The sequence below is a fragment of the Gobio gobio genome (assembly GCF_949357685.1).
Source record: "Gobio gobio genome assembly, chromosome: 5".
In the NCBI taxonomy this organism is placed as follows: Eukaryota; Metazoa; Chordata; class Actinopteri; order Cypriniformes; family Gobionidae; genus Gobio; species Gobio gobio.
The window spans coordinates 39606106-39624553 of NC_137101.1; the positions used below are offsets into that span (position 1 = coordinate 39606106).

At 40.1% G+C, this 18448-nt stretch overlaps 1 protein-coding gene across 1 annotated transcript in view; it reads left to right on the top strand.

Moving 5' to 3' along the window:
* The first annotated feature begins 833 nt into the window (after positions 1 to 833).
* The window catches only part of LOC307126149 (uncharacterized protein), a 70069-nt gene continuing 52454 nt past the window's right edge, over positions 834 to 18448 (top strand). The window contains exons 1-2 of the mRNA XM_079816547.1: positions 834 to 859; positions 10888 to 11326. Coding sequence (XP_079672673.1) covers positions 10954 to 11326 — 373 coding nt within the window. The 5' untranslated portion in view covers positions 834 to 859; positions 10888 to 10953. The remainder of the gene's footprint in view (positions 860 to 10887; positions 11327 to 18448) is intronic.

Below are 18448 nucleotides of genomic sequence, written 5' to 3' on the forward strand. Positions count from 1 at the left end.
GCACCATCCAACCAAACCGCACTGGTGGAGCTCCTTTGATGACATAAAGAGAGGATGTGGGCGTTTCTCAGGAAGACTCGTGCTGTTGCACCATTTCACATGTAAGAGATGTTTCTGAAATGTTTTATATTGTTTCTAATGTTGGCTTACACTACACTGCATGGCTGGTTTACAAAGAAATTTTAATTTATCTACAAAAAGAAAGAATTAAAAAAATCCTGTTGCACTACCACAGTCAACGGCGTGTTTCTTGAAACATAGCCTAAAATGCCATTATATTACTATTTTGCGATTTATTTATTTTTAGTTTTTTGAATGCTGAAAGAATGTAATGTCTTTGGTTTTGTTACTTTAAGTTGTTTGTGTTATTTATTATTAAAAACCAAGAAAACATTATTTCCTCTGTCAAAATAAAAACCTAAAATGTTTAATGGCATACTTCTATAAATAAAGAAAAAATAGAAGAAATTGTTTTTAATTAAATTAGTATTATAGTTCATATTTTCTGATTTTCATAGCATCAATTCAGGTACTTTTACCTTAAATGAGACATATCAACCATTTGTAGAGGCTGATATTTTAAAAATGATGGGATGTGTTGAAAAAAATGCCTTTTTCTTGGCGGGGCAGTTAAAGGGTTAATAAAACATATTGGAACGTGTTACCTATATATTGTTTCAATTGTCTGTGGCCCTAATAAAGGTTCGATGTGTTACTTCTGTGTTTTGTATTGAAATGTATATGCACTTTTGTGATTTTAGACAGCATCTTGTGAATGAGACTTATATTTTGGTCTGGCGGAGTGACGTCATAAGCCTGCGCCGCGAGCCCACGTCTGTTGTGATTCGGCTGAAGAAAGGTTTGTGTTTTTAACCATTTAGCGTGTTTATATCGATACTTGTATCGTTCAGTCGATATAATTATTAGAGGCGATGTAAAACGAATTATTCTGCATTAAATGCCACTTAGTCTGCATTTACAGTCGTATTGCTTTTAACATTAATGAACGTTATGTGAGTAAAGATCATCAACAGATGAGAAACAGAAAAGGTGCGTCTCATTTCGCGTCTTATGTTGTGAATACTTTTATCGTGAACACGAATTCGGTCACTGGAGAGTTTTTATTTTATTTATTTTTTATTCAACATTACAAAACATCACAGTATTAAATCAATACAGAGACATGGAAAAAACAAAACAAAAAAGACAAACAGACACAGTGTCAGCAAGTAACCGGTTGAACCGGTTCATTAATCGAACTGAATCAAACTTTAGCTCCGGGTTGATTACGCAAGGCGCACAAGCCGAAGTAGCACGTCCAACTAAAAAAGAACCGAATGAGCCGGTTCAACCAGCTGTCGAAGTTTGCCGAGGATTCTGATGATTGAGTTTGGCGACGCAAGTCTGATCACGTCCTGGAAATATGCTTATTATGACTACTGTATTAAAACCTGCAAAACCTTTCTGTCGAGAGATGTAAATACATTTCACTGTAGTTTATTGTGCATGCAAATTTACTTTATAAGTTTATAACATTTAATATATCTGCGATTATGCATGACTGTCTAGGCTACTCAATATTAGGGTGACAGACATCCCCGTTTCCCGGGGACAGTCCCGGTTTTTGTTGTTCTGTCCACGTTTTACAGCTCGTTCAAAACAACCCGTTTATACATTGCAAAAATGAATGAAAGGCGATAATCACCAAAATGCACTCACGCAAATAACTTAATTCGATTGTTTCAATATGCACTGACACAGATTACTTTATTTGAATGTTTCCTTGATATAACATGACACTGGGAAATGCATAAAAAAGCATAAAAGACGTGCATAGTGACATCATTGCATGATGACGTCAGGAACCTATGAATCGGCTTTTTGAACCGGTTCATTGAGCCAAACTGTCCGAGAAAATTAATCAGAATGTAGTTTAAATACAACGATAACAAACACACGTGTAATTAACTTTAACAAACAATTGCAAATGTTTTATTAAAAGTGAAATCTATTAAATATAATATAAAAATCATTAAATAGCAACTTTAAAAGTATATGAATATGAAGAGTGTGTATAATTTGTTCTTTTAGTCTGAAAATTAACCATGCCTCTCTGTGGTCATTAAAAATCTTAGACTGTCCTTCGATAAAAATTAGGGGTGTAACCCTGGCGTCCTGGACACATTTGCCCACTGGCCCCTGTCCATCATGGCCTTCTAATCATCCCCATATATATATATATATATATGGGCAATTCCAGCGTTATGGATGTGACATTTGAACTCATCATGACAGCTGAAATGTCTTAGTAAAAATCAATTTCTTACCATATTTAATTTGCCATTGCATATTCTCAGAGCACCCAATCTGGGGAATTGACAGCAAAAATATTTTTTTCTAAAATATATTTAAGACCCCCCAAAAAAGGAAAATAGTTATGGATGTGACCGGAAATGACAGAGTTTTCAGTAGACTGTTCGATTTTCTTTAAAGTCTGTGAACTTTTAAGTCTTTTTAAATATTGCTATCCACATGATGAAGGGGTCTTATCTGAACATAAAAATATCAATGTTTAAATTGTTACATTTTTTATGAAGTGTATCATGAGGAAAAACCAACGTTATGGATGTGACTAGTCTGAAATACACATAGAATCTGTTTGGAAAATCAACAAACAAACTATCATGGCACTTTTGTCGACACATAAAATTACTCTAAATGCCAGTTTTGACATTAAGAAATGTGATTGTAATATGATATATAAAATAATTGACAATGAGAGACAGGGATGGAAATTAAATTTTTTGTCCACCGGCCACTGTGGCTGGTGGATTTCAAAATCTACCAGCCACTCAATGTTTTACCAGCCATTTCTTGTTTTTAACCGACAATGTGTAACTGCATGTGAAAATTAATACTACAAGCTCTACAATAGCAGTTTATTTAATCTCAAGTCTCAATGAAATACTGGCATTTTCTCTTTCTCTCTTATACACACACAAACCATGAACTGATATTAATTTCATTAAATGAGTAGGGCAGATTAATGGATGTGGCATTTGGATGATTCGTGGTCTTTTATGGCTTCCAGTTTTAGGTTTTTAGTCCCAACAATGAAACTATTAGTTTTGGCATCTTCTGAAGCGTGTTGACGACATACTAGGGTTGCCACCTTCAGTGTGGCAAAATAAGGGACACCCATTCACGACAATGTAACATTTTTATATTATTTTACATTTGATTATTTAATTTATTTCTAAAGCCTATTTGGTGCACTTTAAAGGGATAGTTCACCCAAAACTAAAACATTCTGTCATCATTTACTCTCCCTCATGATGTTCCAAACCTGTATGAGTTTCTTTGTTCTGCTGAACACAAAAGAAGATATTTTGCTGAAAGTTTGTACCCAGGCTGCTTTGGGGGCACCAATGACTTCCATAGTAGGAATGAATCTTCCAATGTGTTCAACATAACAAAGAAATGTGTACATGTTTGGAACAACTTGAGGATGAGTAAATGATGACAGAATTTTCATTTTTGGGTGAACTGTCCCTTTAAGCAGTCATTCTGAACCACTAATCACTTTTTTGACAATTCTGAAATTCAAAATTGTTAAATTTTGTATTAATTTACTTAAATGTGGACTGTTATTATGTAATTATTTGTCCAATTTTTATCTAAATATTATTTTAATAAAGGGCAAACTTTATATGGCAGGATTATTTATTATGTATGATTAAAATTATACATTAATAATAACATTAATTAGGCTATAATCTATTAATTAACCTGTCTAAAAATATATAATAATTCTGTCTGCCAAGCTCTGATAATGTATGGAATATTATATAAATATATTATCCATTTAAAAAAACAATAGACCTATACCTTGTAACAAGTACAATTCGGTGCTGCTCCTTTAAGGGGGAAGGCACTTATTTTACTCACTCGCTGAGTGGGCAGTCCTTGGCCAGTATGCTTTATATATTTCTGTTGCTCTTTATCGTTTATTTTTCCATTCAATAACGCTGTTGTCAGTGAAGTGTTGCAAACTAACGTTACCCCATTAGTGCATGGGAATGGCGCTGATAATAAACCCCATGTGAAACGTCAGATAGCCTGCCTACGTGAGTTTTGCTTGCACTTGGCTGAAGACATTCGGTCCAGCTATCCGGTCTCTCTCTGTGTCACTGCTGCTGCTTTAAGGCAGTCAGTCTGAGCAACTGAAATGCTTCTCATAAAGTGTGCAGTTCGCCTGAGGTTCATCACGAGTTACTGGACAGACCCATTGATACCTTTTTTTCTATTCAGCTCTATATCTGGAGATCCTCTTGCGTTCAAACGGTGGATGCGACGCAAGCTCGATATGTCTTTAAAAAACCGCACACGTTTCCAGCGCATGTTCTCGAGACTCCGCCGCTATGGCAATAAAGCCGCTTAACGCAACCACGCGCAAATTAACTTCTCTACTGCATATTGTGAATTTGATTTGTAACGGCACATTTCTTTTTGAAGGTGTGACTCCTCTAAAAGTGTCCGCCGTCCAGCTGAAACAGTCGGCTATGCTATTTTTATTTACCCGCCACGGTGGCCGGTAGGTGAAGCGAATCTACCCGCCACAACACAAAATCACCCGCATTTGGCTGGTGGCGGGTGCTAATTTCCATCCCTGATGAGAGATGATGAGGGTGAAGGAATGTATTTATTTATTTAATTTGTTCATGCTTAACACTTTCTTCTATCATTAATATTATAATTCATGAACTTTCTTAATGCATATTTTTCATTCATTCATTCTGCCAGTACAGCCTCTTTGAAATTATAACGGCCTCTGTTGTCAATGAAAGGATTGAGACGCTGGATAATTTGTCCTTTCTCCACCCACAAATTGTCCTCCTTTGAGGGCAGGATATAGACAAAGCCTGGTTCATCATTTCTCCTCAAAAACTGCATTTCAACCCCATCAGGATCCTAATCAGTGACCAGGCCAACAACCTCCCTGCTGGACTTCTTCCCTTTATAGCTGATCACCAGGCAATCGCCTGTTTTTATGTTGTCCAATGGCTCACTTGGGTGGGCTTGAAGATCATCCTCACTTGAGTGATGAAATGTGTGTGTTGCTGCCACCAATGAGGATGAATACTGATTGTTTGATTATGCCATAAGAGGTGGGCTCAATGTGGTGCACACTCTGGGTTCCTAAAGGCCTGTTCACACCGGGACGATTTTCGCGCGCGTTTATCGCCGACGTTTAACGCCTCGTGACTAAACAATGGGCGCCAATGTGAGTGTTCACACCGACGCGTAAAACGCCAGGCGTAAAAGCGTCATTTTTAAAAAAACGTCTCGGGTTCGTTTTTTTATTTTGACGCGGCGTGTTAAAAACTGGCCGACCAATGAGATCAGCGCTTTTGTTCATGTGCCTGGAGCTGCTGAAGTGACAGTAAAACACGACTTGGTGACGCTCAAGCACAAAACGCTCTTGCCGAGCACACATTGATACGAAGAAGAAGTAGTAAGTAGACAAAGAAGAAGATGAACTGCTAATGCTGCTTGCCAGTTAGCAAAAAGTGTGTGAATGGTTTTGTCCATATACATAATATGTCTATGGTTTTGGCAAGCACGTAAATACTGTCTCTCCTCTTCTTCTGTGTGACAAGCGAGTGTCAGAAGCGTAAGTGCCGCAGCCCCACCTTGTGTACCGGGAGCGCATCTACTGAATGTGCACGTTCACTCGGCGCATCGCCAATGGAAATCGCTTGGGTGTGAACACTCAAGACGCACCGAAAAACGCTGCCGATAAGCGCGTGCGATATTCGTCCCGGTGTGTACAGGCCTTAAGATAGAGTGCGAAGGGGTCATAATAGTAGATATCGCTCCAATAACCTTATCATGAGCACACATTGCTATCCAATACTTACCCATGAGAGGTCTTACATTAGTCCACAGACGCTCTAGCTGGTGTTCATGTGTGAACATTTGGATGTCCCTTTCCATAACCAGTTAAATGTTAATGTTGGGGCAATAATGTGCAGCTGTTTCTGTAAAAGGACTGCATTGTTCACAATAACCTTGCGGCTTAGCACAGCTGAACTAACACACCTTTTCACTGTCCCACCTACTCCATCAAACGCTCCCTTTCCATGACTTGTGGCAAAGAAGTGCCATTCCACCTGATTTAAACAGTCAAATGAGTATCATTTGAAGAACACCATATGCAACCTTAATAATGATGCAAAAACATTTGAATAAATAGTCATACCTTAAGGCCTGGAAAGATGTCCCTAAAGATTGTGGACATGAATGACCAAATTCATTTGTTTTTAAACTGTGATGCTGCTCCATCACTGAAGATGTGCAACTTTTCCATGCTGGGATTTTCTTTCATCAGGTCATCCACCACCTTGGAGAGAAATGTAGCAATAGCCTTCTTTTCATGTTCCAGTGTATCACTGACAATGGCATAGGAATGCACCTCTGCTTTGCTCAGTCCAACAGCAGTGAAAATCGTGACTCTACTGGTCCAGTGGGCTGCCTGGATTTCATCTTGATATGCAGTTGTGTAATTTTCAGCAAAATCAATTTGTAACACCGCTGTAGTCTCACATGGAAAACTACACTTTGATTTCTTTTTATGAAGCAGTGCTTAAGAAATTTAGTGGCCGATGCCAGCAGCAATGCGAGCACATTCCCCAACGCTCCACTTTTCATGATCTTAACCTGAAACCCCCTTCAGATTCCCATGAATGCCACGTTTGGATGTTCTTATCTTCATCAGGGATGTTGCTAATGATGTTCTGAAGGAGAGTTCAGCGCTTCACAACATGTTTCACATTCATTTAACATCCACTCTGGAGAGTCAGGACTGCAGACCAGAGCTCTGATAAATGCTGATATGCTTTCGAAGGCATGTCGTGGGATGTGTTTATGTACACTCTCACAGTGCTGCAAACTTTGATTTTCCTATTTTAATCTCTGGGTACTCTTGTTGAAAGACTCTATATGCCTCTAAAATAGACATAGTCAAGTGCCTCTTTTGATGTCTTCTTAACTCCATCTTCTTTGAAGGCAACAGAATCTTTCTTCCCAGGTGCCTGTCGTGAGATGTCATTCCGGACATAAAACTGCTTAACCTTTTCTTTAATGTGGTCTGTTGTAACTGATAGGCCTACTTGTTTCATTTCACTGTGCTCAATGAATTCAACTGCATCAACAATTTTTTTCATCACTGCTTTTTTTGTTGTTTGGACTTTGAGGAAGAGCAGTAAGGGCTCGTTTGACTGCCCTCCCAAGAGACTGCTTACTCTTGTATGCTGGTATAGGAGCCCCTTGTACATCTAAACATTGTAGGAGCCTCCTTTTCCTCTGTCTCTCTTTTGCAAGAGTGTGCACTCTTTCTTTTCCTCTCCTTTTCATCGTGTCTTTAATCATTTTTGTGCCTTTCCCTGAAAGCTTTCTGACGTTCAGCATTGGGCATAACTTTTACCTAAATTAAATAGTGCCTAGTATTAGAGTCCATTGAAATTTTCTGTCAAATCCATTATATCTGATCAATACAATGATAATTTAGGGAAAACATACCTATTAAAGGGTTAGTTCACCCAAAAATGAAAATTCTGTCATTAATTACTTAACCTCATGTCGTTCGACACCCGTCAGACCTCCGTTCATCTTCAGAACACAAATGAAGATATTTTAGTTGAAATCTGATGGCTCTGAAAGGCCTCCATTGACACAATGGCACGGTTCACTCTCAAGACCCTTAAAAGGTACTAAAGACGTCGTTACAAAGTCCATCTCACTTTATGGAGTGACGAGAATAGTTTTTGTGCGCAAAAAAACCCTAAATAACGACTTATATAGTGATGATGATTTCAGAACACGGCCTCATGAAGCTTCGAAGCGTTATGATTCAAAATCGACATTGAGACATTTTAGTGCACAGGGTATTGGTTTGAGTACAAGAAGTTATATTAAAATAAAATATTAATCTCTCAAACAATAATATTTTATTTTAAATGACAAAAGCGTTTAAATTAAGAAATACATCATTAAATGCAAAAAGTCTGGCTGTGCTTAATGTGTATGTTTGTCCCTTTACACCCGTTCCCATTAAGCTCACAACATGTTTTTTGGGGAAAATTCTTGTTTATTTTAAACAAAATTTTTAAAGAATACTTTTATAAAGATTAACTTGGAAGTGACAACCATCAGTTCATATTTAAAGTCTGTTTATTAAGTATTTACATAGATGTTCAGTGTGGATAAGCTTAAAGGACACTGAGCTTTATTGGAACAGCAAAGATTTCTTTAATACATTTTACATTTATAAATTTAAATGGACAATTTTGCTAAAATAAATAATAAAGGTCATGTATGCAGTTCATACAAATTTTAATATGAACAGCTATTATAGAAAATATCTATGAAATTATACTTATTCTTACTGATGTCACACTGAAGCTGTGATTTTCATAGTAGTGCCCCTTTAAGCTCACCTTACAAAAATATGAAATCTTTAAAAATTACAGCAGTGTAAAACCACAGAACATCATTAAACTGTACATTTATAATATAATGGATTTAAAAGTACAAGCCACAGCCAGTAAGCTAGCAATGTTCTGCAGCATCTGCACTATGTTGCTAAAACTAGATCTTTTGGATCTAACTGTAATTATTTCCCACATCCAGTTTCCAGGTTATAATATGCAAAAGTCTAAATATTAATCTCTTAATTTTGCAGTAAGAAGTTATAGTTATCAAAAAATAATGGGATATATGTATACCCATATCTCAGTGTGAACACGTGGATACCAAGTATGTTTACCTCAATTTAATAAGTTGAAGTGAAATCTAGTTATATCAAGTCTTATATCAAGTAGCCTGACCTGATAGTTCAGTTGAGATGGCCCATTCTTTCATTACCTCAGGTAAGATGGGTTTTAAAAAATAAACATACAGGCTAAAGACTAAATATATATATATATATATATATATATATATATATATATATATATATATATATATATATATATATATATATATATATATATATATATATATATATATATATATATATATATATATATATATATATAAAATATTTACATGTTGATTAAGACCCTTCTTACCTGAGGTAATGAAAGAACACACACACACACTCACTCACTCACTCACTCACTCACTCACTCACTCACTCACTCACTCACTCACTCACTCACTCACTCACACACACACACACACACACACACACACACACACACACACACACACACACACACACACACACACACACACACACATATATATATAATATGTCTTTAGCCTACATTTTTATTTTTTAAAACCCATCTTACCTGAGGTAATGAAAGAATGGGCCATCTCAACTGAACTATCAGGTCAGGCTACTTGATATAAGACTTGATATAACTAGATTTCTCTTCAACTTATTTGACCTGATTGTGTGCTGTTAGTATCTTACCATTTTATCAATCTGTTGTGGTAGGCATTCAGCTTTAAGAAAACGCTATCTTTGAGCCGTCAAAACCTCCTGATTGACAGGAAGAGCGAGCGATTTAGAGGCGCCTATACCAATCAGGTTCCTCGTGCACTTTCAATACGCCTCTCTACTAGGAAGTGAATACTATAAACACACGGAACATTACAGCAGAGACGATTACGGAACATAGTCAGATTTCCATTATTGTTTGAGATGTTGATCACAATCTAATTTATTTATCACATCATAAATATGTCCAGAGAGAGAGAGCGACCATTTGGTACTTAGCCCAAATGACCTAAGGCTATGTTACGTTTCACTGAAACACAGAGGAGAAATGTGTTTATCACTGCCATGCCGCCAGCAACAGGAACACACGTTCTGTCACGTGGGTTTGATTTTAGAATTTTCTTTAAATAAAATGTCCGTAACGTCACATCCATAACGCAAAATTAAGATGTTTACAAGAAACAAAAGGGCACGAAATGTTCATCACATTATACATTCAAATAAGTTAACATTGCACAGAAACGTTGGGCATTTTTGCATCAACACTGTATGTGTAGCACAAACTTATCCTCTAAAACGTTATGGACGTTACTTGGCCCTGGAACTCACCGCCACATTTAACAAGAGGCTTATAAATTTCTAGAGCTTTACTGTTAAAGCAAGCTAAGGGTACACAATGCATAATCAGCCCCTTGTTCATCAGGAAATTGCCAAATAATAACATTTTGTTGAACCATTGAGTCTATCTATTCCCTTTCTTGACAACGGTAAAACACAGACATTTTAAAAACTCTGCTTGCAATGGTGCACACCTTGTATATGATGTAATAAAACAGTAAATATCTATACAATTCAATGAGTGGTTACATACAATAAAGTATAGACCCACGTAAACATTTTAAGAATAAGTCTGTTTGTGTGTGGCCAACTTTTTTTTTTCATGGTAAAGATGACCTTTGCCCATATATATAGGTCCGGCTTCCTCATTCTGTCTCCTCTCCACCAATAAGCTGGTGTGTGGTGGGCGTTCTGGCGCAAAATGGCTGCCGTCACATCATCCAGGTGGATGCGGCACATTGGTGGTGGTTGAGGAGATCCCCTCTTCCATGTAAAGCGCTTTGAGTGCTTAGAAAAGCGCTATATAAATGTAACAAATTATTATAGTAAAAGTGTAGTAAGCATGCTTTTTTATTGATTACCATTTGTATAACCACAGTTTCACTACAAATACCATGGCTAAAATATGATTATGTTAGCAAAACCATGGTTAAATTTGTGGGGTATCATGTTTTATTTGTAGTAATAGGGAGCTGATTGAGAGAGATTCAGTTTGGATTTATTTTTCTTTCTGTTAATTATTCTCGTCTTAATCATGACAGATTGTCCAAACACACAGAAAACTCCCGGCGAAGCAACTAAGATCCACGTGACACACTATTATAAAGATGGCGTTTATTAAACAAGAAGACATGATTGAAGAAGCGATTGGTGTGAAACAAGAAGATACTGATGAACAAACAAAGATGGTGCTTATTAAAGTGGAGAGTGAAGACGCGAGGATTGAAGAAACATTCAGTGTGACACAAGAAGATACTGAGGAACAAACAAAGATGGCGCTTATTAAAGAGGAGAGTGAAGACATGAAGATTGAAGAAACATTCAGCGTGAAACAAGAAGACATGATTGAAGAAGCGATTGGCGTGAAACAAGAAGATACTGAGGAACAAACAAAGATGGCGCTTATTAAAGAGGAGAGTGAAGACATGAGGATTGAAGAAACATTCAGCGTGAAACAAGAAGATACTGAGGAACAAACAGGTTGGTGTCATTTCCAAAGCTGAACTGAAATAAAAAAAAAATGTCCAGCTATACAGAAATTAATTATATTTTCTAAAGGATTAAAGTGGTTTTATTGGACATGGAGTGGTTCAACTTGAACAGACCTGTGTGGGCAGACCTGTTGAGATCACATGATCAGACAAATACCAATACTGCCTTTAAGTGAAACTGAGGGAGAACCTTCGTATTATGACATGTAGGGGTGGGAATCTTAAGGCACTTAATGATCCAATTCCGATTCTGGGAGTAACGATCCGATTTCCAAAACGATTCTTGACATACTTTTTTGGCAACTAATTATCCTGCTGTGCTAGTTATTAGTTGCTATGCTATTTGTTTATAGGTAGAATATCTGTTTGACAGTATTGCCATTTTAAAAATGATTATGAAGATTTCTTTCAATACTTTTATTTTATTAACAACGTTATATTCAGGATTAACAAGCTCTGAATGAAACATGGTAAGTGTTTCTTTAGAACATTTTAACAAACAAAAAATCACACAAATTTTATTTATATAGCACATTTAAAAGCAACAGAGTTACGCCAAAGTGCTGTACTTTGGTTGGAGTTGGAGCAACAAAAAAAAAATCTTTAAAACAGGCTAATGCAGAAGAAAAACGGCAGAGGACAAATTAAATAGGAACTTAAATATTCAACATCTAGGCCTACCATAGTTTACCTTTGCTGTTTCTCCAGCTCTGAGTGTAACCGTGTAAAATGTTTCTTCTTGATATTAGTCGTGTTGCCGAAATATTTAAATTTGGTGCCACAGACTTTGCACACAGTATGGCTTTTATCAACAACACCTTTTTTGGTGTCTTCAGAAAATCCAAAATGTTGCCACACAGTCGATTTCAAATTTGATGGAATAGGTCGTAGTTTTTTAATTTTATCTTCGCCACGAGTTTGATTGACATGCGATCTGACCAATCACATCGCCGAATCTGCAGGTTTGTCCGACAAAGCAGTCAGGAGAGTTAGTAGATTAACGTCGGTGGACTTGAACTTGGAAAAACGGTGTTTACTGACGTCTTTCCGCGGTTGAAACAACATTTCTTTTAGTATTCATTCATGTTAATTTGATGCTTATCAATGATCTAGAAGGAAGAGATGATCGATTCATGAGCAGCTTTAACTGAGGCGCTACAGCGATCACGACACATCAAAGAACCACAAAACACTATTTGTGGTTTGCATTTCTTAAAAAAAGACAACATTTTAAAGTTGAGACTTTGTTTCATATCAAAAGTAACTTGCTCTCTCCTGTCTGTCGGCGAGTTGTCAGTATCCTCTTTGCTCCGCTATGTATTTTCTCTACGTGAGAACATGTGTATGTGGCATGAGAGGCCCATGACTTGTTGGACATAGCAACAGTAACTAAAGGGGGCGGGTCTTTGCGAACGGTCAATTCACCAGCATATGAATGTTCGTCTATCAATGGGTTTTTCTGTTTGGCCAGTGATCGCGTGTGCACAGTGGTGAAGTGGCAGTTTGAATTGAACACAGAATCGATTCTGAATTTTTGAGAATCGATTCTAAATCGTTACATAACGAATTGCGATGCATCAACCTTTTCTCCCACCCCTAATGACATGGTCACACATTAAATGGTAACTTCAGTGATTTAGCATTAAGCTTAGTATTTCAACTGGGTCATTTATGCAGTAGAAATGTGAAATTATTTTTTAATTTGGTGCCTTCTAGACTGAGAAAAGACAGTAAATGTATTTTTGTCTCATGTGGATGAAAGACAACAACTCCCAGAATGCACTTGCTTCGCTGCCCTACGAGGCCACTCCGTACACCGTCGTTTTGATCTTCATAGTAATACAATCATTTCGTCCAGTTAGAGAATAAACACTACAATTAAAAACTGAACGTGTCTTTTCAATAAAGTGTGAGTGAGCCGGACGAAAGTCACGGCACAGACGCAGCAGTGTCAGATTTCATTCGAGCTGAGCAGAGCTGAGGTAACGTTAAGCGCCAGTCTGGCACGTTTTCTGATCGCATATGGAAGCTAAACTATCACAGGAATTAATTGAAAAGTTAAAACACTCACTTTACTCTGCATCGCTTCGTTATGAATGTCCGTGCGGCCGTCTGTGTCTTACATTCTGTGGGTGAGATCTCTCCTCTATGGGCGGGTTGATAACATGCGGAACAGCTCCATCTAGTGGCTGTAGTCTTTAGCCTCTGGCCAAAAAATCCTCCGATGACGCAAAATGAAGATATTTGCGTCATCGGAGGAATTTTTCCAGAAATAAAATGCATAATTCTCTCGTCTCAGGGGGATATGAGGGGGGAAAGTACCATCATTTGAATATACTACCGGGTTTCTACTGATACAAAGCTTAATGTTAAATCACTGAAGTTACCCTTTAAAAATAATACAGAAGTAGTCTAAACAACACTACTATTTTGAGTAACATTAAACCCAACAATCAACCAATCATTTATATCACTTAATTGTGCAGTATCTACCAAATTTTGCATAAAGAAAATTGATCAGTCAACATAAACAAGAAGTTCAACCGAACCTGCGTAACACAAGAACAAACCTCATTTGTTCTTGCAGAAGCTCAAAATGCTCAAATCATCTTGCCCACTCGGTCACAAAAAACAATATTCCGACCAGCCGATTAATCGGGCCGATTTTTGAATTTTTTTTAATTAATCGGCCTAGGCTGATTCTGCTGCAAACTAGGCTGATTAATCTGCGAGCAGCTAAGCGCTGTTGTGGAACGTGGTGTTGCCTCTTGCGGCAAGCAGATGCCATTCTACCATCATAACCCTGTGATGTCCCCCTCTGCCTTCATGCTCTGACTTAAAGGGTTAGTTCACCCAAAAATTTTATTACTCGCCCTAATGCCGTTCCACATTCAAAATTAATGTTTAATTTAAGCAATTTTCTAAATCACTTCTTATTAAACTGTTAGATTTTATAAGATGAAGGGAGGAAAAAAGAAAATCGGCCAAAAAAATCGTTATCTTATATTGGCCATCGGCTGCCCTGATTTCTATATATCGGCATCAACCAGCGAAAAACCCATATCGGTTGACCTCTACTGCAGATTTTATAATAACACACTTTTGGTGCGTTCACACCGGACGCGATTCGCGCAGGTGATTTACATGTTAAGTCAATGCAGAGACGCAAAATGGCATTCTGTGGAGCGATTCGCGCGAATGAGGCGGCGCGAAGGACGCGAATTTAGCGTTTTGAACGTGCGAGTCACGCGAATCGCTCAAGTTGAAAAATCTGAACTTTGGCGGATATTTCGGGCCGCGTTACCCAATCAGGAGCTTGCTCTAGTAGTGACAACAATGAGGAGAAAATCTGTATATTAATATCTGGTTCAGACAATATGATTATCACTGTGATGATATTAAATGACATGAAACACAACCCAGTCTCTTTTTGTTAAATGCAAGTTTATGTATGATCAATAATACAAACGTTTATGTAATGTATAACAAGCTATACATGAAATAAAGCAAACAATTCAGTCAAACATTCAAAGTCAGTGCTAGTAGGCTAACGTTACAACTGCAAAGTACAGTTATAGCCTAAAAATATAAAGTAATGAAACTTCTCTTTGCCCTCAGCCTAAACGATTTGCCAGGGAACAAATTATAGATCCATGAGACCAAAGATCGGCCGTTACAAGACGAATTATAGCTCGAGACATCAGAGCCAGCGGGAGACGGCAGAAGGACTGGCCGAGGAAAGGTTGCCCTCGCCGGCTTTGACGAGCGCTGAACGCCGCTGTCTGCTGGAGCTCACAACTCCAAAAACGCCAGATAAAATGTTCAAATAGGCACTCTTTATATAAATAAATAACAGATTTGAGCTTTAAACAACTACATTATCGACTAAAAAAGTCTTAAAACGACGTTTTGTAACACATTAACAGTAGATTTTAACAAAAAAAAGACATGTAAACACAGCCCATGTCAGCCATTTCTCAACGAGACGAGCCGCTGGCGGAAGCCCAGCCCATGACGCGAATTCGCTTGTTGTGCAGTGAATGTCACGCGCGATTGAAGCAAGTAAACTCAAAATGTTCAAGCGTCCACCTTCGCGCGAATCGCGTCCGGTGTGAACGCCACATTTGACTTGCATGCTCACTTGTTTGTCTAGGTTGAATTGATAGAGATTATGTAATGCAATTGTTTTTTTTTTGTGTGTGTGCAGAAAGCGCACAGTTTGTTTTCTTTATTTTACAAAAGCACAAAGTTTTGTCGTTATTACGAGTGTACACAAATGCAGTTATCTACCAGAGTATTTTAAGTTGTTGTCATGAGAGAAAAAATCCAGCATTTGTTCCACGCCATTCCACGGCCCGCCATTGTGTCTGTCGAGCCCCTGAACGTGACAGTTGCGGGCCCCGGGGACGCCCCCTAGCGGATCCCGGATTTCGAACTTTCGCGGGCTCTAGCTCCCGATCCGGAAGGCTGGCGACGGGGCCCCTCCAGACCTTTCCAATGTGACCCCCCACAAGCCGCTGCATTCCCGAGATATAAGGCAAAAAAGGCTAAATTCTTTGACCGTCTATAACTTTTATAATATGGCGCCTCTTTGGATTCAGCAGGCTGCTGATTGGTCAATGACCACTGAACAGTCCTGTCCAGCGTCGCCTTAAGGCAGGCTGCGTGAAAAAAGGGAGAAACGTTAAGGGACGTGTGTGTGAGAGAGGTGAGACGAGGCAAAAATTTACACAGGACTTCAGGGAGGCCGGCTTTGGCGGAGGCGAGGCACTAGCGGAGAGTGACCTTCGGGATGAGGCGGCCCTCCTTGGCCTCCTTCACCTTGACCTCATGGACCATCTGGCTATTTATAGCTGTCCCGTGGTCTGGGAAAGGGTCCTCCTCCCGCTGTTGGCCCGATGATGAGGACGGCTGATCCTGGAAGGCAGGGGGCTGAGGGCTCTGGTCTGGCCGGTCGGTTCATCCGGGGGCCCGACACAGGGCTCGTCTGCCTCCGGCTCCGCCGCCGCCGCTCCCTTCACGGGGGAATGTAGGGCCGACATTAACCGACCAGTGACCCGGTTGACCTGGTAGGAGGGGTCGGCCCGTGTCCGCCTCTTCAGAAGACAGTACCTCCGGGTGACGTCGCTCAGCGCAATGCTGAGGACGTCTATCTGCTTCCTGTAATCAGCCGCCTCGTCCTGAACCTTCAGGCAGCCGGGGTTGGTGCAGGTACGCTGCTCCTCCTCCTCCGGAGGGACAATGGGGTCGTTCAGTTCCCCAGACTCCACCAGGTCTATTGAAGTGGAGATGGGCACGTCCGGATTTTTGGCACGGAGCTCGGCGAGGTCGCGGATTATCTTGCAATGCTTCAGGGCCACAATGAGCTCCCGAGCTCCCACCCTCAGCTCTGTGTGCCCCATCAGATGGCGATCCATCCTGGTGGGGGACCTGCCACAGCCGACCACAGGGCAGGTGCCCTTCCGGACGTCCACCCGCCCTGACTGAAGGGAGAGAAGCAGCTTCCTTTCCGCCTTGTTCTTCACATGGTGGGTCAAGGTTAGGTGCTGGCTCAGCTGGTGATAGCCACGGAAGCAAATCGGGCAGTCCTCGTAGCCCATCTTCAAAAAAAGAATGTATACTAAAATAAAAGTGAGGAACGTGTCAGGAACCGGGTGCGGTGTGTGTGTGTGTGTGTGTGTGTGTGTGTGTGTGTGTGTGTACGTGCTCTACATTAAGAACGCTCTCGGCATGAGCTAGCCTGGATGTGTGCGTTGCTTTTGACTGCCGTGCCCTAGCGGAGGGCGGGCAAAAGACAGCGAAGAGGATTCTGAGAGCGAGGCATGCGAGGAGAGCTCCGGCGTGAGTGCGCTCATTTACTCTGGCATTCTCTGTACGCAGCGCTTCTTCAGCGCGGCCGGAGTGAGAGAAGAGGAAGAGTAAGAGGGGTGCTGGTCTTCCTGGATAAACAGGACTGGGGAGATGTCTAGCGTGTGCTCGTGAGAACACTCCGCTTCTTTTTGCGCGGCCCGAGAGGGAGAGCGGATGGGGTGCGATCTGCATCGAAACTGGCGAGCCGAGCCCGCAGGGTCAGCAGCGCCATTTAATCGCACTCAGGGCTGCCGCCCTGGGAGAGTGCGGCTTGGGCGTGTTCTCGTCCAAGACACGCCGCGCAGATGATGTGGCGATCCCCGCCATGAAAAGGGCCTCTGCATGAGGTGCAGGAAGGACGAGGCATTTGCAACAACGCTTGTCTGCTCTTTTTGAAAAGTGTGCGTTGCAGTGGTGAACGCACACACACACAGAACACACAGATAATAAAGGATATAACGCTGTATGGCGCAGCTGGAACAGCAGGCGGCTGAAGGCGGAGTCTAGGCGGGAATACGGCATCCTCAGGACTGCAGAGAAGTTCTGCTGGGTGCGTTTCGATGGCGGCTTCAAAATTCCGGACATCAGCGAAGGGTAAGTCCCCTGAAGGGCACCGGTAGACTGAGAATCTCAATATGTCACAAAGACGATTACTGCTCTGGCCAAATGTAAAAAAATACATTGAGATGGTAGGGAAAGGTGAACTACTCTATCCACCTGCCTTTCTAATAGGCTTTCTAGTAATCATGAAGACATTGATTACCTTGTTCAGGTGTAGTTTATTTGGGTTGAAGCAAAACTCTGCATGACAGTGGCCCTCCAGGACCAAAGTTGACCATCTCTGAGCTAGATGATTTGGAAAAAGAAGAGGGCTAGGATGGAGCCAGACATTTTACTCTAGAGATCAGCCGATGAATAAGCCTGACTCTTCAAGCCATCTGACATTAATCACCAAATCCAACAGTTCCCACTGATCAGCAAAAAAAAAGTTGCCCATTCCTTATCTAGCTCATCTGTGAGGGCCTTCTTCTTCAAGGTTGCTGTTCGTTCTTTCTTTCTTTCTCTTCTCTTCATCCCGGTAGACATGGTACTTCTGCCTGGTTCCTGCAGCCAAAAGGAGCAGCTCTTTTGTGATCTCTACCTTGGCTCTACCAAGCATCTCTTCTGAAGATTGAAAAACAAATTGATGATAAGCTTGCAGAGTGTAAAAAATAAACTGTGTTGATTGTTTTTGGGGAATGTAAATAGAGATGTTACATTA